Source organism: Heloderma suspectum, chromosome 2, assembly GCF_057233095.1.
Source record: "Heloderma suspectum isolate Gila_16-S chromosome 2, 16-S_ref, whole genome shotgun sequence".
In the NCBI taxonomy this organism is placed as follows: domain Eukaryota; kingdom Metazoa; phylum Chordata; class Lepidosauria; order Squamata; family Helodermatidae; genus Heloderma; species Heloderma suspectum.
In genome coordinates this window covers 362,249,390-362,273,701 of record NC_139459.1, presented here as the reverse complement: position 1 = coordinate 362,273,701, position 24,312 = coordinate 362,249,390, and the positions used below count along the sequence as shown (strand labels likewise).

The 24,312-nt window shown below is 47.8% G+C and overlaps 1 protein-coding gene across 3 annotated transcripts; it reads left to right on the top strand.

Annotated features, from left to right (window-relative positions):
* Positions 1-1,105: 1,105 nt before the first annotated feature.
* LOC146355668 (zinc finger protein RFP-like) lies at positions 1,106-24,312 on the top strand. 3 transcript variants are annotated; one of them, XR_014788648.1, is made up of 8 exons: positions 1,106-1,798; positions 6,201-6,296; positions 8,308-8,538; positions 10,396-10,418; positions 13,408-13,523; positions 17,053-17,085; positions 18,224-19,091; positions 23,925-24,312. XR_014788648.1 is itself a non-coding variant. In XM_084841086.1 (7 exons), the coding sequence occupies exons 1-7, from the start codon at positions 1,349-1,351 to the stop codon at positions 18,739-18,741; spliced, it is 1,467 nt and encodes a 488-aa protein (XP_084697212.1). In that variant the 5' UTR covers positions 1,106-1,348; the 3' UTR covers positions 18,742-20,224. The 3 variants fall into 3 exon arrangements, 1 of the variants encoding a protein (XP_084697212.1); XR_014788647.1 differs by lacking the exon at positions 23,925-24,312 and adding an exon at positions 20,238-23,897; XM_084841086.1 differs by lacking the exon at positions 23,925-24,312 and having other exon boundaries at positions 18,224-20,224.

Sequence of the window (24,312 nt, the reverse complement as noted above, 5' to 3'; positions counted from 1 at the left end):
TAGCCACGCTCAGAGGCCGCCCCCGACTAGTGGGACGAAAGAGGGCGCCCCGTTTCCTTTATCCAGCCAGGGCCAGGCCTCCTTAGCTAGCCACGCTCAGAGGCCGCCCCCGACTAGTGGGACGAAAGAGGGCGCCCCGTTTCCTTTATCCAGCCAGGGCCAGGCCTCCTTAGCTAGCCACGCTCAGAGGCCGCCCCCGACTAGTGGGACGAAAGAGGGCGCCCCGTTTCCTTTATCCCGCCAGGGCCAGGCCTCCTTAGCTAGCCACGCTCAGAGGCCGCCCCCGACTAGTGGGACGAAAGAGGGCGCCCCGTTTCCTTTATCCCGCCAGGGCCAGGCCTCCTTAGCTAGCCACGCTCAGAGGCCGCCCCCGACTAGTGGGACGAAAGAGGGCGCCCCGTTTCCTTTATCCAGCCAGGGCCAGGCCTCCTTAGCTAGCCACGCTCAGAGGCCGCCCCCGACTAGTGGGACGAAAGAGGGCGCCCCGTTTCCTTTATCCAGCCAGGGCCAGGCCTCCTTAGCTAGCCACGCTCAGAGGCCGCCCCCGACTAGTGGGACGAAAGAGGGCGCCCCGTTTCCTTTATCCAGCCAGGGCCAGGCCTCCTTAGCTAGCCACGCTCAGAGGCCGCCCCCGACTAGTGGGACGAAAGAGGGCGCCCCGTTTCCTTTATCCAGCCAGGGCCAGGCCTCCTTAGCTAGCCACGCTCAGAGGCCGCCCCCGACTAGTGGGACGAAAGAGGGCGCCCCGTTTCCTTTATCCCGCCAGGGCCAGGCCTCCTTAGCTAGCCACGCTCAGAGGCCGCCCCCGACTAGTGGGACGAAAGAGGGCGCCCCGTTTCCTTTATCCCGCCAGGGCCAGGCCTCCTTAGCTAGCCACGCTCAGAGGCCCCCCCCTGGCTTGTCTGCAGCGGCGGGGAATTCAAGAGGCGGCCGCTAAGCCCCATTCAGCGTGTGGGAGCCAGGAGGGTGGGTCATACTGTTATTTCTACCATCATTCCAGCCTGAGAGATTCTTTCCTTCTGCCCTACATTCAGTTTGATTCGGGCTTTTCAGACTCGTATTTCGGCCCAACAGGCTGTTAGCTGCTTTTTTTTTTCTTTTTCTCATCACAGCGGAACCCTCCGCTGTAATAACAACCCCGTCCCGTTTTGGTCATCCCAGTGTCCCGTTTTTGTCTCAAGGAAAGAGGGTCAGCCCCCGTTAACAAGAGGCTGTTCCCCCAGCTCATTGCACGCGCTATGGTGACTCACGCCGTCGAGTCACCGGCAGGGAAGGGAACACCCGATCAGTGAAAACGGGAAAGTGAAACCAGCGCGAGTCGTGGCGGCGTTTTTCCGGCGGGGCGGCCATGGCTGCTGCTGGGAGCCCCGTCCGGGATCTCTGCGAGGAAGCCACTTGCCCCGTCTGCCTGGAGTATTTCAGGGACCCGGTGATCATTACGGAGTGCGGGCACAATTTCTGCCGAGCCTGCCTGGCCCAGTGCTGCGGGGAGTCGGACGCCGAGGCTTCCTGCCCCCAGTGCAGAAGAGGCTTCCAGAGGAGGAGCCTCCTGCCAAATCGGCAGCTGGCGAACTTTGTGGAAATTGCCAAGAAATTCAGTCTTCGGGGGGCCGGAGGGGCAGAAATGCAGGCGGGCGAAGGGGCAGGAGGGAAGGGGAGGCTCTGCGAGCGCCACCAGGAACCCCTGAAACTCTTCTGTAAGGAGCACGAAGCCCCCATCTGCCTGGTGTGCGACAGATCCAAGGAGCACGAAAACCACAAGGCGGTTCCTCTGGAGGAGGCTTCCCAGGAGTACAAGGTAGGGAGTCGCTGGATTTACGTGGGGAGGGGGGGCAGCTGCGGGTTCTTCTGGAAAGGCTCTCTGTGCTTTCACCCTTCCAAGGAATTCTTAGGGCCAAACTAGGCACGTTCGTTGCACGAATGCAATTCACATTCATGGGTTTTGTTAGGTAAGTAGCAGTTATGGAGAAGTGCCAGGGCTGGGGGGTGGGTGGGGGTGGGAAGAGCTTAATCTGTCTCTTGTTGTTCAGTCGTGTCCGACCCTTCGTGACCCCATGGACCAGAGCACGCCAGGCCTTCCTGTCCTCCGCTCTCTCCCAGAGCGTGCTCAGGTCCATATCCGTGTCCCTATTGGTACCACAATATCAATGGGAGCTTTTCCAGACACACAAAAGGTGCAATGCTATGCAGAAAAAAGTCCTACGACCCCCAGCATTCCCCAGCCAGCATGAGAGCTTTGGGAATGCTGGGAGTTGTAGGACTTTTTTTCTGTCTAAACATGCACAGCATTGGACTCAAAGAGGATCTATTTCTATTATATATGTATTTTCAACAGTGAATTGTAAGATTTCTGTATGTAAACCGCTTAGGGCTCAATCCTGTGCGTATTTAGGCAGGAGAAGGTGCTACAACTCCCAGCATTCACCAGCCAGCATGCTGGGAGTTGTAGGCCTTTTTTCTGTTTAAACTTGCATAGGATTGTACCCTTAGATATGTCGTTATTAAGTGTTATACAAGTATTGTTAATAAAGTAAAATGTTCAGAAAGCAGATTTTTGACAAGGCCATGGCAGTATGCTCCCTTGACAATTTTACTCTAGGGAAAGTCTTGAACCGCGCGACAGGAAAAAAAAAAGCCTGCTCCAATCTATAAGAACAGTGTGGTGTAGTGGTTAGAGTGTTGGACTGGGACTCAGGAGACCCACATTCTAGTTCCTACTTGGCCATAAAGCTCACTGGGTACCTTTGGGCCAGTCACCAACTCTCAGCTAACCTACCTCACATGGTGGTTGTGAGGATAAAAATGGAAAGGAGGAGGATCATGTAAGCTGCCTTGGGTTCCTTGCAAGAGGAGAAAAGGTGAGATATAAATGTAATAATAAATAAATAAACTCTTCCAAACAGTAACAACAAACTAGAGTTTGGATTATGGTGTGGCATCCCCATTAACCCATCTCAATGAATGTTAAACCATTTGGCAGATTGAGGCAGCCACCTCAGACGGATGATTTTGGGTCAGCAAATTCTTATTTAATTTCTTTATCATTGTGTTTTTTACTCCCAGGGAGAGGCGCTTGTAGGATTTTCTGCCCTTGGTGCCAAAATAAACGTAGCCAGCATTGGATACTCTTCACCTTCACTTGGGGAGGGGACATCATTTGCGATTCTGCCTCAGGCAGTAAAATGCCTTGGGCCAGCCCCGTCAGGCTCTGACTGGATTGATCACGAAGGGAGAATAAGCCATGGTGGCTTATTTTCCCTCCACACCTAATTAGCATAATTACCCTCGCCGGGCACGGGTTGTGACATTCGAACCCAGCAGGGGTGGGTGGCGGGCGTGGTTTACAAACCACCCCAGAAAATATGGATGGAAGGGCAAATAAGCCACGGTGGCTTATTTTCCCTCCGTGATCATGTGAACCTGCCTTCTAACTAGATGGCATAAGCTATTTGTAGGCTGCAGTGGAATAAAGAAGGCATTTGAGAGGCCCCTTCCCCTCAGACAGGGCCGGCTGCCTGAGGCAACGAACAAGATGGCGTCCCTCCCACCAGTCTACATACAGCAGCCGGTCAGACTGAGAGTTGTGGCAACAAGACAGCATCATCTGTCGTACCTGAGGGCAGCAGGCTAGCCTAGAGGGCACAGGACTGGCTATGTGGCACACACAGCTCTGTCCTCCAACACCTCACTGCCATTCTCTGCTCCTCAGTCGGAGTCCTCATTTCATTTCATGTATTACATTTCTATAGCCAAGCTCGCTGGGCAGATTAAAAAGATTAAACACCTTAATATTGCACATAATATAAAAACCATTTACATACAAACGTAGAAATAGACAACATACACACACACATAAGAAGAACATAAGAGCCATGCTGGATCAGACCAAGGGTCCATCTGGTCCAGCATTCTGTTCAGACAGTGGCCAACCAGCTGTAGACCACGATCCCACAAGCAGGACACAAGCACAACAGCACCCTCCCACCCATGTCCCCCAGCAACTGGTCTACATAGGCATACTGCCTCTGGTACTGGAGGTGGCACATAGCCATCAGGACTAGTAGCCACTGATAGCCTTTTCCTCCAGGAATTTGTCTAACCCCCTTTTAAAGCCATCCAAATTGGTGGCCATCAGTACATCCTGTGGTAGCGAATTCCATGGTTTAACTCTGCGCTGTGTGAAGAAGTCCGTCCTTTTATCTGTCTTGAATCTCCCACCGATCAGCTTCTTAGGATGACCCTGGGTTCTAGTATTTTGAGAGAGGGAGAAAAAAGTCTCCCTATCCACGTTCTCCACACCATGCATAATTTTGTAGAGCTCTATCAAGTCTCCCCTTAGCCCCCTTTTTTTCCAACAGCTAAACAATCCCAGCTGTTGTAACCCTCTCTCATAGGACAGATACTCCAGCACCTTAATCACTTTTAGTTGCCCTTTTCTGTACTTTTCCTAGCTATACAATATCTTTTTTTTTAGGTGACCAGAACTGTATACAGGATTCTAAGTGTGGCCACACCATAGACTAGGGATGTACGGACTGCGTAAAATCAGCTCTGTCTGTGATTCATGGATTGTCAGGAGCCTTTTGCTCCTGACAGATGGATGCGAATGTTTTTTTTCGTCATGCGGAAAAATACGTAAATAATTACATAAATATTTATGTAAGTATTTACATAATTTACCTTAGTACGTAACATTTAGCATATTGTCCCTCATTCCATTCAATATTTCCTCAGCAGAAACTTATGTATTTTCCCACAAATTTATATGCGTAAATTTCAGGAAAGTAAAAAAATTCATCTGAAAGTCCACGGACTTTGCACAGCCTGAGCGGGTTGCTCTGCAGCGGATTCTGCAGGTCGGATTATTAGAAATCCAAGCTCATTTTAGTCCATCTCAAATTCTCTAGCATCCCTACCATAGACTTGTATAAAGGCAGTATGATATTGTCAGTTTTATTCTCAATTCCTTTTCTAATTATGCCTAACATGGAGTTTGCCTTTTTTACAGCAGCTGCACACTGGGTTGACATTTTCATCAAGCGGTCGAGCTGTGTGTGTGTATTTATTTCTTTTATCTTGTTATCATTTTATTGTTCACTGCTCTGGAACCTGTTCAGATGTGGAGCAGTATATAAGGGTGCAATCCTGTGGGGATAGTCAGCCGCCTCTGAACGCGGAGGCGGCTGACTATCCAATACAGGGCGGGCGGGGATCCTCTCCTCCGTGCTCTGGCCACCCTGCATTTGTGGCTAGACAGCCGGTTTTGGCTGACTAATTGGGGACCTCAGAGCAGGGGTGGGGAGGCCGGACGGCACATAGGAAGCACTGTACCAACACTTCCGCTGTCTCCTCACCTCCCTGCCCCCAGGAACACCCCCTTTTCACCCGTTCCATGCTGCACTTACAAGCGTAGAGACGGGGATGAACCGCGCTGCCTACGAGGCAGCGCGGAAGGGAGCAGAAATTGAGGTTTCTGTGTACCGAGCTTGGAGCCTTGGCTCCGAGCTCGGTTCCCAGAGACCGAAAAATCCTATGGCCGTCTAGACACTGTCTAGTGGCCATAGGATTGCTCCCTAAATGCTGTAAATAAATACACATACAATTTTAACTAAACAGTAAGACATCCCAGGAACTGATTAAAAATCTTATCATATTCTGCCAAATGCCTGAGGTCTGTACCTGATGCCAAAAAGAGAGTAATGTTGGTGTCAGGCAGACCTCACTGGGGAAATTGTTCCACAATTGGGGTTGCGGGGGGCACTGCTGAGAAGGCCCTCTCCCTTGTTGCCATTGTCCAAGCCTGCCTTGGAGAAGGCACCTAGAGGAGGGCTTTAGATGGTGAGTGTAGTGCACGGTTCATGCTGAGAGAGGTGTTCCATCAGGTATTGCAGTCCTGAGCCATATAAGGCTTTATATGTCAAAACCAGCACCTTGAATTGGGCTCAGAAACATACAGGCAGCCAGTGCAAATGGGCCAGAATCAGTGTTATATGTTCGGACCGTTTGTCCCTGTTATCATTCTGCCACCTCATTTTGCCCAAGCTTCATCTGCTGCCTGAAACAGCCACCTGAACCTCACTCTGCCTCATAGTAGGGCTGGCCTTGCGCCCGGGCAGGGAATGGTAGAGAGCAAGTATCCTGTTCAACTCCTTCTTCTCTTTCTCTCTTAACCAAACCTGAACTTCTTTCTCTCTCTTCAGGATCTGATCTGTCATCGCCTGGAGTTTCTGAGGAAAGAGAGAGAAAAAATTCTGGCATACAAAGCAGACGCAGAAAAGGCAAACCAAGACCTTCTTGTAAGTGTCAATGATACTTGGAAGGGAACAACTAAGGCTGGATCTACATTTACTGCCTTTTTTCGCTTCCAATGAGGTTTCACCGCCTGCCTTTCACACTACGCAGTACCCGCCTTGAATTGGAACTGGAATTTCCCACTTCCGTGCTCCCGCTTTCAATACCCTAATATCCCAGTATTTCCCCTTAATGTGGTCTGATTTTCCACCTTCACTACCGTATCTGGTCTTAGTCCCCTCCCCCGCCTGTCCATCTATGGTGGTGTTTGTATTTCCCTTCTGTCCAATCACAGCTCTTGACAGCCCCATGTCTTCTTCCGGCTACTGATCACATAGCTTCCTCAGCAGCCCCCGTTTTCTCAGCAACAAGCAAAGGGCTGGATGTGGATGCGCTTGTCTGATCTCGGAAGCTAAGTGGGGTCGGCCTCGGTCAGTAGTTGGATGGGTGACCGCCTGGGAATCAGGCTTCCTACACTGAGCAGGGGGTTCTATCCCTTCAAATGAGACTAAGTTTTACCCCCTCCTATCCCCCACTCCGGATGTGTTTTTTTAATTAAGGCGTTATCCTCACAGAATCGGGGCTTCTCCACGATGTTTTTTTTTCTAATTCAGGCATGATCGTCAAAGATTCGTAGTTGTGAAGCTTCACAACTTCGAATCTTCGAAGATCATGCCTGAATTAGAAAAAAAAAATCGCGGAGAAGCCCCGATTCTGCAAGGATAACGCCTTAATTAAAAAAAATCCGGAGCGGGGGATAGGAGGGGGTAAAACGTAGTTTCATTTGAAGGGACAGCACAACCCCCTGCTCAGTGCAGGAAGTCTGATTCCCAGGCGGTTGCCCATCCAACTACTGACTGGGGCCAACCCTGCTTAGCATCCGAAATCAGACGCGCGCACGCAGGAAAACAGCACAGCACTCGAGTGTGAACTGAGGTCGCGCATTCCATGAAGCACTGCAATGGGGAAAATGGGTGAGTGTGAATAATCACGTTTTAATGCGAGAGTGTTTAACCCGACCGGACACCGAATTCATTGGGATGGCGGGCGCAATGTAGATTGGCCCTATGAGATGAAAAAATGTAATATAAAATGCAGAAGAAGCATGGGAAGATTTGATGCCTGCAGAGGCAAAAGGGGAAAAAGTCAGGCTTAGAGGCCTGGGCTTTTTTGTTGGGAGGAGATATTCCTGAGAGGAGTAGTTTCATTTCCCTGGTTAATTTTCAGTCTCATTTCCCTAGTTAAGTTTCATGACTTCAGTTCTGAAGCAGTAGTTTTGGGGGAGGAGGGTATAAAAAGAGAGGATCAGGAAGACCAGAGGAGTAAGAGCAGATTCAGAAGACCACCAGAACATGAAGAAGTAGCAGGAAGAAGCAGCTTAGTGCAGCTAGGGTAAAGGAACCTGCATTTTGCAAGTTTTATTTTCTTTTAATGTGTTTTTTTTATCACTCAGCTCTATTGTGTTAATACCTTTAATTGTAATTTGTTTGTTTTAAATTTAGTAGTAAACTGTTGTGTTAAATCCCAGGTGTCTGGAGTGTCAGTCACCCCACATCTACAGCCTAAACCCCATGTTATTGGGAAGAGGAAGTTTAAAGAAGGAAGGTGGGACTCTTAAGGAGGCAAGAGATCTTTAAGAAATTGGTCAGGGGGTCCAGGTCATAAGGGGAACCCTGAAAAAGCAAAAACCACAAGGCAGCCCTGCTCCACAGAACATCCAATTTTTTTGGAATGGCCCGATCTACCATAAAAAGTATTAATGAAAGATTTGTTTATTTATATTCATTTTATCTTATTTTATTTATATCCCACCTTTCCACTAAAATACTGTCAAACTGGGCTCTAAGGGTGGAGTCTTGAAAATCTCTTAAAAAACATTTTCTCCACTGTTGGTCAATTTCCTATCTATGATAAGACAGAAGTGCCTTTCCCTTAGAATTCTCCTAATACACCTCTTCATGGTGCTATACTCCTGACATTGGCCTCCTTTCTCCTCTTTCCTTCTTCTAATTGCAGACATTAACAGAGACTGAGAGGCAGAAAGCTGTGGATACATTCAGACAACTGCACCAGTTTCTGGAGGAACAAGAGGGGCTCCTGCTGGCCCAGATGGAAGAGGTGGAGAAGGAGGTTGCCAGGAAAAGGGAGGACCACATGGCAGTACTCAAGGAGGAACTCTTCTCTCTTGAAAACCTCATCCAGGAGATGGAGGAGAAGTGTCAGCAGCCAGCGAGCAAACTCCTGAAGGTAAGATGGTGGCAGGAACAGCCCAAGCTGCCAACCAGGGGAAGGGTGGCTCCAGGCCGTTGTGCACCTCTGCCATTGTACAAGAATCGAAGGGGCCCTGTTTATCCAGCGGATAGCCAGACTGCGGGCTTCTCAGAGGCCAGTGTTGCTAATGGACCCGACTTGGCGTGATCCATCGGAACAGCTCTTTTGTACTTTTTCAGGGGTGGGACCTTTGTATTTTTAGACATCTCACTTTCTCACCATCTCAGGTTATACAGTCTCCCTGGCCATATAAGAGAGCATGAAAATGAGCTGAATACAGAGAAAGAAACTTATAAAATTGGGGTGATTTTCACATACCAAACAGCATGTAAGAAACAATCATATGGGCTTCGGGTGTGGTAGAGGAAGTACTGCCCGCTGTTTCCTTTGGGGAGCGGGGTGTCTGTTGTATGCATGCAACCCCCCCCCCCCCCCCGAAGAAACACATTTCTGCTTTCCTGTCATTGATGTCCTTTGCACAACGCAATCCACCGTGGCTTACTTTATTTGCTGGGGCTGTCGTGTTGTGCCAGGTGCCGAAGGGTGCCATTTTTGCATTGCCATGGCTTGTCATGACAATGGAACCCAGGCAGCAGGGGTTCTTTGAGGGTTAAACAACCCTCAAATAAGCCATGGGTTATAGGAGGGTTGCCAAACCCTTGAACAACCCCTGCCACCTGGGTTCGCATGACACAAGCCACAGCAACTGCTGGCCAGGGCTTGGATATTCAAAATGCTGGCTGGCACACCCCATGACACCCCGAGGGTTAATTCACGATGGCTTGTCGTGATGCGAATGGAGCCATTGTGTCATTCAGTGAAGACTGCAAATTAAATAACAGAATTAAAAAAGAACCACATACATGAGAAAATGTGGAGAAAGTAATTAGCCTTTTTTAAAACTGTCAGAACCCACTATCATCAACTCAGCATACGTTTCTCTGCTCCACCGTATAACTGCGAGTGCATCAGGGAAGGAAAGGGAGGGGGAAAGGAAGTAAACTGTCACTCCCCTGTCCACACAGTTATGTCCTGCTCACTTATGTGAATGGAATATACCAAGATGTACATAGACGAAAAGCACTAAGCTCCTGGTGTGGAAAGTCCATCGCTATTCTGCTTGCACCGTATAGACAGGAGCTCCTGTCTGGAAGTAGCCCCCGAGAGAGAGACCAGGGGTGGGGGCGGTGTCACACATCACACTGCAATTCTTGGGTCGTTTAACCCAGGAATTGCTGGAGATGAGCGAAGCGATGGTCATTTCCGCCTTCAATTAACAACCCAGGAACATAGGCAATTGTTGGGTTAAATCTGGGTTGTTTAACCCATAAACAACCCAGAGTTCCCAGGTTTGCATGTCACAAAACAACCCAGGAACTTGGTTGTTAAATTGAAAGTGGAAACAACGAGCAACATGGGAGGCAGTGCACTTGTCACTTTGCTCATCCCTGCAATTCCTGGGTTAAATAACCCAGGAATTGTGGTGTAACCTGTGAACTGTGTCTGGGAGAGGGAGAGGGGGAGAGAGCTATGTTATGAACTCCAATCACTTTTGGCTTTGGCTCTGGCTCTGCCCACCAAATGACTTTTCCCATGTTTCTGAGGCAGCCCCCAAATGACTTTCCCCATGTTTCTGAGGCCATTCACAGGAAAAGTTTCCCCGTCCCTACTTTAAGAATTTGCACTACCTGTCCTAGTGGGGCGGGGCGGGGGGGGGGTGGCGGTAAAGCAAGCCAGCACCAGAGACCAGAAGGCATTCCTGCCAGGGCTGGAGGGGTCTCAATGGTGTGGCCTGTGGCAGGCACAAATCACCTCTTTCTTTTTTTCCTCTAGGATGTGAGAAGCACCTTGCAGAAGTAAGTGGATCCCACTCCTTTCCATCAGCCCTCTGTGATGCTGGGGAGGATCTGGCTGGTGGCCCTCCAGGCTCCTGGGGAGAGAACATGCAACTCCGCACCCTCCAAGATTTATTTATAGAGGGTGCAATCCTATGCATGTTTAGGTGGAAAAACAAGTCCTACAGTTCCCCGTCTGCCCCAGCCTGCATGGCTGGCTGGGAAATGCTAGGAGTTGTAGGACTTTTCTCTGTCTAAACATGCATAGGATTGTGCCCTTGAAGTATTTTCATCCCATTCCTCAGCCAAAAAGGCTACTGGAGCAGCTTACATGCAAACAGTAAAACAGGACAGCCCCTTCCTGCAGGCTTACAGTCTAAAAAGACACGACACACAAGGAAAAAGGGATGAGGAGGGAAGAGGAATTTTGCTGGCAAGACACGGGGACACTACTTTGAACTTGTAACGCCTCTGCTCTCAGACCAAGGCTCACTGCTGGAGCCCTGTCCCTTCCCCTCCATCACTTGAGACCAGCGACTCCTCTCTGCTTGCCGTTCGTCATATTCATTTACTTGCAATATACAGAGATCTAGAAGGGAACATCCCAAAGGGGCTTTATGTACGGATACCTTTAAATGCCCAGCCCAGCCCATTTTCAGCTCCTGCAAGCTGTCCGGCAGAAAATGAAAAAAAATATATACAAAACCGTTTTTCTCTATTATCCTTTAGGTGCCAGGCAAAAGCTTTTCTATGTTCCCAGGCTTTTAAATTATTTTTTAAACACTGGTAGTTTTCTTGTGTAGCCCATGCTGCCATTTCATGGTTTTTGGAGCAACATCCTGGTCCTGTTGGCATAAAGGTGCCTCTGCCCAATTTCTAGGGCTTTATTTATTTCATTTCTATACCGCCCAATAGCCGAAGCTGTCTGGGCGGTTCACAAATTTAAAACCAAAGAGCACACAATAAAACAATTTTAAATATATAGAACATTAAAACCACAATACAACAATATAACCACAATAAAACCTAGCAACAGTGCAGGAATTTAAAATACAGATTTAAAACAACAAAGCTAAAAGTCTAGAAAGCTAAAATGCCTGGGAAAATAAAAAGGTCTTCACCTGGCGCTGAAAGGAATACAATGTAGGTGCCAGGCAAACCTCACTAGGGAGCTCATTCCACAGCCGGGGTGCCACAGCAGAAAAAGCCCTCCTAGTAGCCACCTGCCTCACTTCCTTTGGCAGGGGCTCACGGAGAAGGGCCGCTGAGGATGATCTTAAGGTCCGGGCAGGCACATATGGGAGGAGGCGATCCTTCAGGTAACCTGGCCCCAAGCCGTTAAGGGCTTTGAATGTTAACACCAGCACTTTGAATTGGGCCCGGAAATGGACTGGCAGCCAGTGCAGCTGGAAAAGCACTGGCGTAATATGAGCTCGCTGGCCAGTCCCTGTTAACAGTCTTGCTGCCCTATTTTGGACCAGCTGAAGTTTCTGGACCGTTTTCAAAGGCATCCCCCGCTTCCCCCTCATCCCCATGCGCCACAGCCCATCCCAAGCAAGAGGGTCCCTCAGCACATTCGTCCCATAGGGCTACTCACAGTGGAAGAGGAGCTGGGGTGTGTGGCATGTTCCTGCTGCTATATGTCACGTGAAAGTGCCACCCAGATCAGAACAGAGATTGTGAAGATTTTGCTTTCCCTGACAGTAGCACCAACCTCTTTCTCTTCTCCGCTGCTGCCTGACAGCATCTAGGAAAAGACAATGCGTGATGTGCTGTCATTGCACAAGAATCCGTGGCCCTTGCATGTGGTAGCCAATGTAGTGAAGCAGCAGTGGGGCATGATAGCGTCACGTGATCTGTCTCCTTTCAGTACATAATGCTGGTGGGACTCAAAGGCTGGGTTCAAATGACATGCTAACCCACTGTGGGTCGTGTTTGGGAGCAACCCATGAGGGGTTAGGGGGTTGCATGGGGGGTGGTTTTCCTGCGCACGACTGGTAAATTACCCACTCTCGTTACCCACTCTCGTTACCCACCCTTTGCAGAGTGGGTATGGGCCCCTGGGGTGGCTTACCATGTCGGCTGTCAGGCTCTGTGTGGATAAATTCGACCTGTCTGTGGATAAATTCCTGCAACCATAGAGATGGCCGCCTAGAGAGGCCGAAAGTGCAGGCGATGCTCTAGCCCATGCGTCCGATTTCTATGGCTGTGATCACCTAGCAATGCAGGTGCAGCTCGCGTGATCCCATTCCTGCTGCGGTGGTTGCTGGGATGTGCAGCTGCCACAGCAGGAGGACAACAACAGGACTGTGGGTAGGGGAGAGGTTAGAGAACCACACTGCCTGGTGTAGTTCTGCCACTGTGTGGGAGGCACACTTGTTGTGGTTCCTTTACCCCTTCCCCTAGTGTGGTTCTTCCCCCCCGCCCCCATTATTGTGTGAACTGGCCCAAAGAGTTTTTCTACAACAGGGTGTAATTGCTGTATCTACTTTTGGTTCCATCACAGAACTGAGATCCAAGCTCTACAAATGGAGCTGTTCCTTTCCTGCTTTTCCACTACAAAACCTCTAGGTGGCACTGTGCTATAGTGGAATAGCTCAAATACAATAATAGGAAACTACCGTTTCTTTCACTTTTAGAAATAATACCCTATTTTTCCCATTCTAAACCTCATTGGAAAAATGCTCTTAAAAAACAGAAGCAAAACTGAAGGATCACGATGTCATCTAAAAAACTTGTAAATGGCTGTGGGTAAGGAATCACGAGTGCACAATAAATGCCTCGTGTAGAAAAGCTGAAAGATATCGAGTTGCTCTTCTTTTGGCCTCCAGATATTTGACTTTGAGGTCTTAGCACCCATACTGAGGATCTCATCACAAATGTACTCCTATTTCTGCCTCTGACTCTAGGATTTCTGCAGTTTTCTTCCTCCCCTCAGTTCCTTTATTTTGCTCAACTTGGGAATTCTGGATTGGATTTGTGGTGGGTAAACACTGTTTTTCTCCACCAGGAGTAAAAAGGAAACATTTGAGAATCCAGTGGCTTTCCCTCCAGAGCTGAAGTGGAGGATCTGGGAATTCTGTGATATAAACCCCTTTCTAGATGGTGTCATGAAAAAATTCAAAGGTAATGAAATATCGCTGTGTGGGTTTTATGCTGGGCATTCTATTGGTTGAAAAGTGAATGTGCCAAGCTCTTATTTTATTGCGTAGTCGCCACAGATTGTGGCAGAAGCAGCAGAGCTTTTTCTTTGGTGGCCCAGCCACCATTTTCTTTCCCACAGAATGCCCCAGATACACTGTTATTCTGTGGGGAAAGGCAGCAGGCTGGTTCCAGGTTTTCAAGGGCCCTTGATCAAGATACCCTCAATGGGCCCCCACCCTCAATGAATCCACCTCACCCCCATTGCCACCAGCCACAATTGCTCTTCATCTTCTTCCTCATCACTGCTACCACTCGCTTGCTTGGCGGACAGAAAGCCACTGAGCCACTGAGGCAGTGACATCTGCTACTGCTCCTTCTTGCTACTACCATTGTCTGGGCCAGAGCAAGAGGCAGATGAATAAGTGGGATGTGGTGGTGAAGGGGAGGGGGAAGTCCAGGAGGCTCTTCTCAGTGGGCCCTGCTGGGGTGTGGGCTCTCAGCAGGTGCCCAACCATGCCTACACTGGGGCAGATAAGACCGAAAGAAAAAGGCTTGCAAATGTGAAGTTAGGGCTTTTGCCCCAACATGTATCAGTTCACACTTACTTACACTGAATCTCCCTTGCATTTTGTTGCCTATTCACTGAGCTTGGAGAGGTCTTTTTGGAGATTCTCAAACTCTGTTTGGGTTTGCACCACCCTGAGTAATTTGGTATCATCCACAAACATGGCCACCTCTCTGCTCATCCCTGATACCACATCACTCATGAATGTATTAAATAGTAGTGGTCCTCTACTTATTTCCCTCCATGGTAAGAACTGTCCATTTATTCTTATCCTCTTCTTCCTGTTCTTCTTTCTTGTGCTTTGGACTGGGAGCCGGGAGATCCGGGTTCCAGTCCCCACTCGGCCATGGAAGCTCACTGGGTGACGTTGGGCCAGTCACAGACTCTCAGCCCAACCCACCTCACAGGGTTGTTGTGAGGATAAAATGGAGGAGGATCATAGAATCATAGAATAGTAGGGTTGGAAGGGGCCTACAAGGCCATCGAGTCCAACCCCCTGCTCAATGCAGGAATCCAAGTCAGAGCATCCCTGACAGATGGCTGTCCGGCCTCGTCTTGAATGCCTCCAGTGTGGGAGAGTCCACCACCTCCCTGGGTAATTGGTTCCATTGCCGTATTGCTCTAACAGTCAGGAAGTTTTAACAGTCAGGAAGCCAGCCGGAATCTGGCTTCCTGTAACTTGAGCCCATGATTCCGTGTCCTGCACTCTGGGATGATGGAGAAGAGGTCCTGGTCTTCCTCTCCGTGACCACCTTTCAAGTACTTGAGGAGCGCTATCATACCCTCAGTCTTCTCTTCTCAAGGCTAAACATGCCCAGTTCTTTCAGTCTCTCCTCATAGGGCTTTGTTTCCAGTCCCCTGATCATCTTTGTTGCCCTCCTCTGAACCCTCTCCAGTTTGTCTGCATCTTTCTTGAAATGTGGTGCCCAGAACTGGACACAGTACTCCAGATGAGGGCTAACCAGTGCTGAGGAGGAGGAGGAGGAGGAGGAGAATGTAAGCCGCCTTGGGTTCCTTGCAAGAGGAAAAAAGGCGGGATATAAATGCAATAAATAAAAATAAAATTTAACTTTCCAGTCCATGGGAGTCCTTTCATTGCACGTCCTTTTATTGCATGGCAAGTAAGCTTACACAGGAATCTTTGGTAAGGGGCTTTTTCCAAAAGCGTTTTGGAGCTCCAAGTATATAAAGTTTACCCAATAAATTCTGAGTTTCCTATGGGTTATTCTAGCCATGGCAGGGAGGATTAAATGTGGCCTCTATCCTTGCTTCTCCTTTGGCCCATCCCTTAGCCTCAGAAATGGAGGGAAAGAGTTAACAAGCAGCCAGTTCCCGCTGCTCCTCTTCACCCCTGTCTCCCAGCAGTAGATATAGTCTGAGCTGTCTCCCCTTTTGCTTCCACCCATAGCTGACAGATATAGTACTGCAACTATCACAATCACCCAAGAGTCCCCCTGTTTCATGCAAGACTTTCTAGACTTCCTGTGGGCAGGGTCACATCCCTGTTGCCATGGCTATGGGGCTGCACCTCAACCTGCCACTCACTCGTGGCTCTAGAGGGGTGCACTGCTCCTCAATGGTTTTGTGCATGTATTTATGCCCTGCTATGGCTGTTTTGCTTCTTTCACTGCCTGAGTTGAAAGGCAGACAGGACAGAAAAGTGGAGGGTTTTTTACTTGTGGGTTCCTGGTTGACATCTGGTTGGCTGCTGTGTGAACAGAATGCTGGACTAGAGGGACCCTGGCTCTGATCCAACAGGGCTCTTCTTATGTTCTTATGAGTTCAGACTAGCCCTGCATGAGAGGTAAGGGTGTGATCTTGTTCAGCCTCTAGCTATGTGTTTTTTTTAATACCCTGAAATAATTGAAAAGGCAGAAGCCATGCTGACTATACAACAGCAAAGCTTGTTCTTCTGTATGAGAGGTGGGGAAGCTGTAGTCCTCCAGATGCTGATGAACTACTAGTCCTGTCATCCCTCACCATTGGCCAGGCTGGCCGGGACTGATGGGAATTGCAGTCTAACAACATCTGGAGGGTTGCAGGTTCCCCAGCCCTGTTCTATATGTTTAATAATTCTGACTTTAATAAAGCTTTCCACTAATTTACATGGGGCAGATTTTAGGCTAAGGCCCTATTGAATTCCCTCTGCATCTCTTTTAAAAGATTGGTGTTATATTGCCTACCTTCCAATTCTTCGGTACAGGTGCTGATTTTAATTACAAGTTTCATATTTATATATACTTTAAAGGAATCTTTTTTGACACTGCTGCTTAACCATGCTGGCATCTTCTGCAGCTCCCCCCCCCCAATCCTTCCTAATCTAATAAAAATGCATTCCATTTGAACTTGTCATATTACGGTTTTAAATAACCCCCAAGCACCTTGGAGAAATTTTACTCTTTGGACTCTCCCTTTCAACTTTGAGCTACTGTTCTCATCCCTGAGAAGTTTCCTCTTTTGGGGTTAAATGTGAAACTAAAATTGTCAGGGTCTGGACAGAATCTGCATGGTAGGCTACCTGGGATTCCCATGTTTACTGCCCTCAGCTTGTAAAAGCCGTAATGTATGCTTCCTTCTTGGGTTCCTACCTGTGTATTACTCCTAAGCCCCAACTTACAAGCCACCCCAAAACTCTCTGAATCAGACCAGGCAAATTTGAGTGACTGAGGTTGCAATCCTATTTACACATATCTGAGAGTAACCTGCATTGAACACAATGAGGCTTACTGAGTAAACTTGTGTAGAATTGTGCTGTTATTTGCAAGCGATTTACAGTTGTGAGGAGGATTTCCCCTCCCCTAGATTTGTTTCCGTTTCTACTAAATCCTTTACTTGAAATAAGGAAATAATAGATATTATGTTATGAACTGATATTTTTGTTAACAAGAGTTGTTGTGGGCACAAGGGTCTGGTGCTTAATCTTTATATCTTTTTGCTTCCCCCAAGATGCTTTGCTACATGGACAAAAGCTGCAGAAAGGTAAATTTCCAATGAGGACCAAGTTCACAGGAGGAGTAGCAACTGGCTAAAATGTGGCTACTTGTATTTCATTGGGGTTAAAGCAGGGGTGCAGAAGTTCAGGCCCAGGGGCCAAATCCAACCCCCTGTAGCCCACAATCTGGCCCTCCAGGGGTTCCCCAGAAGGCCCCACCCCTTTCCCTCTTGGCTTTTTGCAGTTTTTTCCCCACTCTAAATGTTTGTAATGCCTCTCCTAAGGCTTAGTTACCGTCAGGAAGAGCTTCAACCTAAGCTCTGCTGGTATTTCAATCCCTCCCCTTTTGCTTTGGCCCCGCCCACCACTGGAATGCAGCCCCTGAGAGCTTCTCTGAAATGGAATTTGGCCCTTGGGCTGAAAGAGGTTCTGTATCCCTGGAGTAGAGAAATCTGTCCTGCAGACTTTGGAACTATCAGTAGGTTAACTATGAGTAGAAGGAAAGTCCAGATGGTGACTGATGGCAGTAGGCTCCTCCCCTGCACCGTACAACATCTTGAAGTCCTAGTTTTAGGGAGAAGGTAATTCCTGTGATGTGTAGAGCTCAGGAGGACATAGGTCAGTCTCATGTAGGGATGATGCGGGCGCCTGATTCCATCTGGGAATCTGGCAGAACCCCCCCCCCCGCCTGCACCCCTGACCCCCACTTGCTGAGCTCCTGCCCCCACTTGCCCCCTGCCCATGCTTAGCAAACAGCCCACGCTCACCCTGGCAGCCTTGTTGAGCTCCGCAGTCGCCATTTTTTGAAAACTACAATGATGATTGCAAAATGTGTATATTTGCATATGCATGAAAATGTGCATTTTGCAAATGTGCATATTTGCGTATGTGCGAACATGCAAATTTTGTGAAGATGCTCATTTTCACGCATTTGCAAATATGTGCGTTTTGCAGTCACCGTTTTATTTTTCAAAAAACGGTGACTGCAGAGCTTGATGAGGCTGCTGGGGTGAGTTGGGGCTGCTTGCCAAGTGCAGGAGGGGCTCAAGTACGGTCTGGGGACTGGCGAGTGGGGGCAGGGGCTGGGTGGGCACCCAGAGAACCCGGACAGGGTTCACACATTCCTAGTCTCATGGTTGAGTCTGCTTTTCTTCTTTTTCCTCCCCCCACCCCCATCCCCAACAGCAATTGTAACTCTGGATCCAAACACAGCGCATCCCCGGCTCATCCTATCCAAGGATTGTAAAAGCATTCGATGGGGAGACGAATGTCAAGATCTGCCCAAGAATCCCGAGAGATTTGACCTACGTGCTTTTGTGCTGGGACGTGAGGGATTCACAGGAGGCAGATATTTCTGGGAGGTCACGGTGGGAAGTGAGGGGATCTGGGCTGTTGGGGTCGCCAGGAAGTCTGTGAGGAGAAAGGGCCCTGTGGAATTTGCTCCAGATGAAGGGATCTGGGCTGTGGGGAAGTGGAATGGGGAGTACAGGAGTATTAACCCTCCTGAGAATCCTCTTCTGCCCGTCAGTGGAGAACCCAAAAGGATCCGAGTCTCTCTGAACTGTGCGGGACAGCAGGTAGCCTTTTTCGACGCTGACACAGGAGCCCGGCTCCACACATTTTTGGCAGACTCATTCTACGGAGAGACCCTTCATCCCTTCTTTTACGTGATCAGAAAAGCTCAGCTCAGCATCTCCCATTAAGGCAGCTAAGCCTGTTTCTAAGAGCATTTCTACATGAGGCTTTGACCGCACTGTTATTACGGCTTCTGTTTCTGGATTCTTTGTTAGATTAAGATTGGCTCCTTTGCACGTACTTTTTTCTGGGGGATTTTCTTCCTCTGCTTTTCTATATGCTTCATTATACTACCACTAAATGGCGATGTGGTATGGCGGAATTGCACAATTACATGGGGCTTTATAATATGTTTTCTAAATAATAGCAGACTTTCCTTGGTAGGAAAAACCTCAATAATGGTTGCAAAGAGAAGGAGAGGCCTTGGAGGATGACAACATTGTATTAAGGACCCACAAACTACCGTGAGTGAGGAATGGTGAGCATGCAATAAAAGCCTCATTGAGAAAGGCTCAAAGGTTCTCCTCTGTAGATCAGAGGTGCTTCTAGATGGAGGGCTCCTAGCACTAACTTTTAGAAGGCATTTTGCAGTGGTTTTGTTTTTTCTTCCTTAAGGGCTTTTCCACAGTAAGGAAACAAGATGGAAGAAGTGGGAGGGTTATGAGTGGAAGATGTAGTCTAGACCCCCATAAAAAGTGCATGAATGAAGCAGGGCAAAGGTGTGATAAATCCTGAGCTGGAATCATCCCTGGATGATTAATGTGTAAATCCAATGTTTGTCTGTCAAGGTCACCTTTTCCACTTCTGCAAAGGCACCTCAACAGACTTCTGGTCACAGTCACTATGAGCTTTTCTACACAAGGCTGTTAATCTGCTGAGTTGGCTTCCGCTTTCAGTTTCGTTGCAGAATTGAGATTCAAGCACGACATGAAGAACTTTTATTTTCTTGCTTTTCCAGTACATAACCTCTAGGTGGCAGTGTGGTATGGCAGAGTAGCATAAATATTCAAGAGGAAATCACGCTTTCTTTTGCTTTCACAATTCAATGCCGCAATTTGCCTGCTCTAAAAAAAACTCGCCGAAACTGCTCTTTAGACACAGAAGTGAAATTGGAGGGTCATGACGTTGTCTAAAGATCCGTTAACAACCATGAGTAGGGAGTGACAAGTGCACTTGTGTAGAAAAGCTCTAAAAGTAACTCAAACGGCACCTGCTTTTCTCCCAGAGCTTTCTCTTCCTCCTGCAACTTAGTTCTTTGAGAGATAGCAACATTTTAATGGCCATAAAAATACTGGATCTATTCTCAGAACTGGCACAGCCTCAGTCCTGGGTTCAGTTTTCCCCTTTCTTTCTCTCCTGCCCTATAAGTCCTTCACCAGCTGTTAAGAAATGGAAAAATAAACATCTCTCTCACTGCTGCTAATGTGTAAAGAGGCTCTCTTTGTATAATATTTATGAACATGCTTGGGGCTGGGGATGTTTTTCATATGTTGAAATGTGTACTTGTATAATTAAAGTTTTCTCTTCTGTCGCTTGTACGCCTCTCTTCAGGCTCAAAATATACCATCCCCTTATATGCACATATCAATCTCTTTTTTTCCTGTTTACTTATCACTCCCTCTAGTAGTGAACTCAGGTGGTTGAGTGCCAACACTACTGAAGCCAAAACAGGCTACTCAGAAACAAGAGGAAGATACCAGCATGTTCAGGTGAATCCTGAGGCATGCAAAGTACAAAACATCAAAAGGGAGACAACCCCACCCCAAAACAGCCCAATGTGGCCAGAGCATGCACAGTGACTTCTAGGAGCCACAAAATATTCAGTGCCAGTCTTCTTTTTTTTCTTTCCCCTCGTCATCCCCTTTTTCTTGTGTGTCATGTCATTTTAGATTATTTTACTGATTGAGCGTAAGCCGCTCCGGGAGCCTTTTGTTTTTGGAGCACAGGAGCAGCTTTAAATAAATAAGTCTAGATCCCTCTTTGGGATTATAAATTTCCTGCAAAACAGTTATTTCTTGATGCTTCTTGACTAAAGCTTGTGTAATCCTGTAGCGTTTTAATTGGGGAAACAAGCCCTCTCACATTAGCCGTTAGGATATTAGGTAATACTGTTGTGCTGTATACTGAGTATATTGGCAAACCAGTGGAGTAATAGAACTTTTTTTTTTTTAAAGGAGCCTACTCAAGGGCATACATATGCTAAAGCAATGCATACATTAACTGGAAATTTAAACAACAAGGAATAACATTAACACAAACAAACAAACCAAACTCTCTGCACTGCACTCAGTTTAACGGAGAGGCTTGGTAGACCCACCGGACAGATCACCAGCACCACTGGCAAGAAAGGAGACTTGCTTAACTTCCATCTCCCCTAGCAGCTTTTAGAAAAGAATAAGATATTAAGGAAAACCAAGAGAACACAGCTTATATTTAAAATAAGGAGCCTATAGTTTTTTTTCACAAATGGTGAGCACAAACGGTAGCCAGCACATGTTTCAAGAACACTTTTGAGTGCTTGTGTTTTTTCTTCTTTTTCCTGTTAGCTACCTTTTCTCCCTCAATCTTTAACCAATCCTCCTGAAATTTTCAGGTTATGTAAAGCAGACATTTCTTTCTGGCATGTGCAAATTTCAGGAAGATTGGTGAAACCTTTTGGATTTTATTAAGGTTAGAGCAACCCACCCCCCTGATTTCCATTTAACATTTTGGAACCCTTATTTTATTGGCGTCTTATCTAATAGGAGCCACGACTGTGGCTCCTATAATAAAAAAGAGAATTGAATGAGGATTCCCACAATAGCTGAGAGAGCTGTCTTGGCCTGAATGGATCCACAAGGCCAGTGTCGTGGATCAGCATGGGTGGGCACCTGCCAAGGGCCCACACCTGAGCATGGGCCCACTGACAAGAGCCCCCTGGAGCCGCACCGCCTCTTCACCATTGCACTCTGCTTGTTCACCTGTCTTTCTCTCTGGCCCAGATGGTGAGAAGGACGGAGAAGCAGTTGCCACGGCCTGTGAGCTGAGTTTATCGACCCTTTCCAGCCCATCTCTGCATCCAGGCAACAATTCAGACATTCCCCTTATTGGGGTTTGGAAAAAGGGAGAGCTATAACTGACTGTCTGCATCACCAGCATACCGTTCCTCTCCTAGTCCTCTGATGAGCTTCCCCAGCAGTTCCATGTCCATGTTAAAAAGCACAGGGCACAGATAAGAACCAAGTGTCACCCCGCATGATAGCTCCCAGAGGGCAGAAAAGAATTGTGCAGCACCATCTTGTTATTAACTGCTTACTGGATTTTTTCTCCATTTTTCAATACAATACAAACAGAAAACATTTCCCCACTCCTGCCCTCCCTCTGTCCTCCTCTCTGGTCTAGGTATAAGTTTGGAAGTGCAGGCGCTCATCACGACGGTCCCCATAGCCATGGCCCCAAGGAGAGTCCAAAAATGCAGGCAACTGTGTTGATCCCTATCAACAAACCAGTTCTAGCAGTTTTCATCTCCAGCAGGAGCAGGGCTTTTGTAAAGCGAATGGGTCTTACTTGCCAATTCAAGACCAAGCTACTCCCAAATACTTTGCATTACAACAGGGATAGCTCACAGCAATATATTGTTGCTGGGAAAATCCATTTTTCCTCCAGCTACTGTGAGGATTGCAGCTAAGATCAGAGGAAACGGGGCATTCGGGGGGGGGGGGGCTGCTAATAAAAAAGTGCCTGCACAGGCAAACTCTGACTCCATTACACCGCTGCCCGCCCCTCTTCATAGCGTCTCATATTTACAGAGTAAATGCATAGTTGAGTATGAATTGAACAATTAAGTGAAAAGCAGATAGTTATATCAAAGGAAACATGAATAAAATGAAGTGGGGTTCAGTGTTGTGCACATCTCCTTGTGGGCCTGCACTGGTCTTGCAGTGGATCACATTACATCACATATAATTTGAGAAACATTCCTAATATTAATTGCAATTTACTATCTCTTTATAAGTTGGCGTAATATACATTTTCATGGGCACCTCAGGGCTTGGGTCTGAGTGTGCATATTTGGGTTTTTGCTTTGCGGTGTTGCAGGATAATATGCTTAAGGGGTTAGGGTGGCCTTACAGAACCATGCAGTGTGCCCCTCCATTGCCAGAAACGTATCCCACTAAATCAGGGGTGAACACCCATGACACCCCCAAGGTCTTTACTACAGCCATCCTGACCCCAAATTCTCCCCCCTCCCCACCTGCCAGTTTCTCATATGGGTCACTCTTCCTCTGCTGCTGCTGTTAAGCAGCAAGAGTTATTTGTATCAGGATTGCTGTGAGAGGGGATGGAGAAAGTTGAGCATCCAGCTCAGGAGACCCACTTACACACCAAAAGCCTGCTTGAATAAAGCAGTCTTTGCCTGCCTGCAGAAGGACAGTAGGGGACAGAGTTCAGCACCTTGGATAGCTCCTTTAGAGTTCTGGCTGGCTCTGACTAAAACCCGGAATGGAACCACAGCCCCACCAAAATCAGAACCACCAGCCTCCACTGGAGCGAACCTAGCCTCCTTCAGCAGGGAGTTCCACAGCCTGGGAGCAGCCACCGAGAAGGCCCTCTTTTGCTATGCCACCAAACATGATTCTGAAGGTGGCAGTCTCAAAAGAAATGTGTCTCCCAACAATCTTAAGAACCAGACAGGCTCATATGGGAGAAGGCAGTTTTTCAGATAGCCTGGCCCCACTGAGTTACGGCCCCGCTTGGACTGAATTACGTTGCTTTTTGGCTTGCTGCAGATCCCTATAGAGTTGTGGCCCTTATACCCAATCCACCGTGTCGTGTCTTCTTTCGAGTTGGTGGGGGTGGGGCTCAATGGTTCTAAAGCTGAAACATCCTGGCTCCTTTCCCTCCTTTCCTCAGAGTAGAGGTTGTGATATACAAATGTTGTCAAATCTGTTCTATCTGCATTTTGCAGATTGTCAGGTGCCTTTTGTCCCGTCATCTACTCATTGACAGAATCCGATTTTTCCAATTCCCCAAATTTGCGCAAATTCGCATTTGCACAAATTCAGACTTGAGAAAATGGGCAAATCCCCTGCAAAATGCACATTTTCATGCTTTAGCCTATGGGGGAAATTTGCATTTTGGGACGGTGGTGTCCCCCCCCTTTATGTATTTTTCTACCACTAAATGTGCATAAAATTCCAGAAAGTAAAAAAAACAAGCAAACAACTGGTCTGCAAGCCTGCAGAATCCATACAACTTGGGAAAAGCTGGTCCGCTGTAGAATCCATGGTTTGGATTCATAGAATTCTGAACTCATTTGATTCTGTTGCAGATTTCCCTGGGTAGAAGTGAGAGCTGCCCAGAGAACACATTGGAGAAATCCTGGGTTTTAGTATATCTGTGACTGGGAAGCAGCCTGAAGTCTCAGAAACAGAAGGGAGCAGCAACAAAGACAGAAAGGAGTCTATCGCCGGACTTACTTTGCATGAAAAATACTGTTTTGTTTCTATACTGAGTTTTACACAGTGGAACCCACAACAGAGGATATATTGCATTACATACCACAATGTAGACTTGCTCTCACTGGAGGGATTTTGAAATGGGCATTGCCCCATAGCTGTTATCTAATGGGCATTTTCCCCCTTCTCTGGCCCATTCTCATTCTGCTGTCCTTCCAAAGCTGCCTCTTCTGTCAACAAGGCTTCTGAGACCCCATCCAC

Coding starts and splice junctions, on each gene's coding strand:
- LOC146355668 (XM_084841086.1), top strand. CDS start 1,349: ATGGCTGCTGCTGGGAGCCCCGTCCGGGATCTCTGCGAGGAAGCCACT. Junction 8,539..10,395: donor CAGCGAGCAAACTCCTGAAG/GTAAGATGGTGG, acceptor TTTTTCCTCTAG/GATGTGAGAAGCACCTTGCA. Junction 10,419..13,407: donor GTGAGAAGCACCTTGCAGAA/GTAAGTGGATCC, acceptor TTTCTCCACCAG/GAGTAAAAAGGAAACATTTG.